This window comes from Salvelinus sp. IW2-2015, unplaced genomic scaffold (genome assembly GCF_002910315.2).
Source record: "Salvelinus sp. IW2-2015 unplaced genomic scaffold, ASM291031v2 Un_scaffold2074, whole genome shotgun sequence".
Lineage (NCBI taxonomy): Eukaryota > Metazoa > Chordata > Actinopteri > Salmoniformes > Salmonidae > Salvelinus > Salvelinus sp. IW2-2015.
In genome coordinates this window covers 106,972-109,179 of record NW_019943416.1, presented here as the reverse complement: position 1 = coordinate 109,179, position 2,208 = coordinate 106,972, and the positions used below count along the sequence as shown (strand labels likewise).

Sequence of the window (2,208 nt, the reverse complement as noted above, 5' to 3'; positions counted from 1 at the left end):
GTTTCACCAGTATGATCATGGTATTGTCCCTCTGTTTCACCAGTATGATCATGGTATTGTCTCTGTTTCACCAGCTGCAGAATGATGACCTGCTCATTACCTGTTCCTCTGGAGAGCCTTCCTCCCTCTTCACTGACACCCCGGTGAGTCTCCTTCCCTCTCTCTCCATCTCTGTCTCTCATCTCTCTCTCTCTCTCCATCTCTCTATCTCTCCCTCTTCACTGACCCACCAGTTATAGTCTCTCTCTCTCTCTCCCTCTTCACTGAGCCTGCGGTGAGTGTCCATCCCTCTCTCCCTCCCTTTTTCCATCGCTCTCTCCCTCCCTTTTTCCATCCCTCTCTCCCCCAACCCTCCCTCCTTCCTCACTGACCCCCTGGTGAGTCTCCTTCCCTCTCTCCCTCCATCCCTCCCTCTTCACTGACCCCCTCTGATGTTCTCCTGCTCTAGGATCATTCTGATGTTCTCCTGCTCTAGGATCATTCTGATGTTCTTCTGCTCTAGGATCATTCTGATGTTCTCCTGCTCTATGATCATTCTGATGTTCTCCTGCTCTATGATCATTCTGATGTTCTCCTGCTCTAGGATCATTCTGATGTTCTCCTGCTCTAGGATCATTCTGATGTTCTCCTGCTCTAGGATCATTCTGATGTCTAAGAGCAGGAACATCCGAACTGATTCTAGAGCAGTCGAGAATATCCAGAATGATCTAGAGCAGGAGAACATCAGAATGATCCTAACAGAGAGAGGACATCAGAATGATCATAGAGCAGGAGAAATTCAGAATGATCATAGAGCGGAGAACATCAGAATGATCCTTAGAGTAGGAGAACATCAGAATCATCCTAGACTAGGAGAACATCAGAATGATCTAGACTGAGAACATCAGAATGATCCTAGCAGCAGGAGGACATCAGAAGATCAAGCAGGAAACATCAGAAATGATCCTCAGAGAACGGAGAACATCAAATGACCAAGAGCAGAGAACATGCAGATATCCTAGAGCAGAGACATCAGAGGGGTCAGTGAGAGGAGGATGGAGGGAGAGGGGGGGGGGTGGAGGGGGGGGGGCGATGGAGAGAGACTCACCAGGGGGAGGGTGAGAGGGAGAGATAGAAGATGGAGAGAAGAGATGAAACAGAGAGAGGAAGGAAGTAGACTCACTGCGGTCGTCAGTGAAGAGAGAGAGAGAGGAGAGAGAGAGAGAGAGAGACATCAGACGAATTCTGCAAAAAATATCCTCCGTGTACAACGGAACACCAAATAATGCATGCAGAGCAGAATAGGCCGATTACCCACTAATTATCAAAATCCAGAAAAAAGCCGTAAATTCTAATCAACCACCTAAAAGTGAGCGATCCCAAACCTTCCATAACAAAGCCATCACCTTACAGAGAGTGAACCTGGAGAAATCCCCTAAGCCAGCTGGTCCTAGGCTCTGTTCCAAACACAAAACCACCCAACAGAGCCCCAGACAACAGCCACATTAGACCCAACCAAATCATGAGAAAACAAAAAGATTAGTTACTTGACAAATTGGAAAAGAATTAACAAAAAAACAGAGCAAAACTAGAATGCTATTGGCCCTAAACAGAGAGTACACAGTGGCAAATACCTGACCACTGTGACTGACCCAAACTTAAGAAAGCTTGACTATGTACAGACTCAGTGAGCATAAGCCTTGCTATTGAGAAAAGGCCGCCGTAGGCAGACAAGGCTCATCAAGAGAAACAGGCATGCTGCTCACTGCCACAAAATGAGGTGGAAACTGAGCTGCACTCTACCTCCTGCCCAATGTATGACCATATTAAGAGACATATTTCCCTCAGTATTACACAATCACAAAGAATTCGAAAACAAATCCAATTTTGATAAACCTCCCATATCTACTGGGTGAACATTCCACCAGGGCCACACAGCCAGTAAGATTGTGACCCTGTTGCCACACAGAAAAGGCAACCAGTGAAGAATCAAACCACCATGTAAATAACAACCCATTATTGATGTATTATTTATTTTACCGTATGTGTAATGTTTTACTTCATTTTTATTTTTATTACTTCTGTAATATCCACCCCTTGCTTGCAATGTACTGACTTCCATGCCAATAAAGCCCTCTGAATTAAGAAGAAAGAGATGAGAGAAGAGAAGATTACACTGAGAGAGAGCAGAGAGGAGAGAGAGAGAAGAGATGAGAGAGAGAGAGAGAG

The 2,208-nt window shown here is 45.5% G+C and overlaps 1 protein-coding gene across 1 annotated transcript in view; it reads left to right on the top strand.

Annotated features, from left to right (window-relative positions):
- LOC112072897 (BRD4-interacting chromatin-remodeling complex-associated protein) overlaps positions 1-2,208 on the top strand; it is a 50,639-nt gene that overhangs the window by 8,117 nt on the left and 40,314 nt on the right. The window contains 1 exon segment of the mRNA XM_070439966.1: positions 75-143. Coding sequence (XP_070296067.1) covers positions 75-143 — 69 coding nt within the window.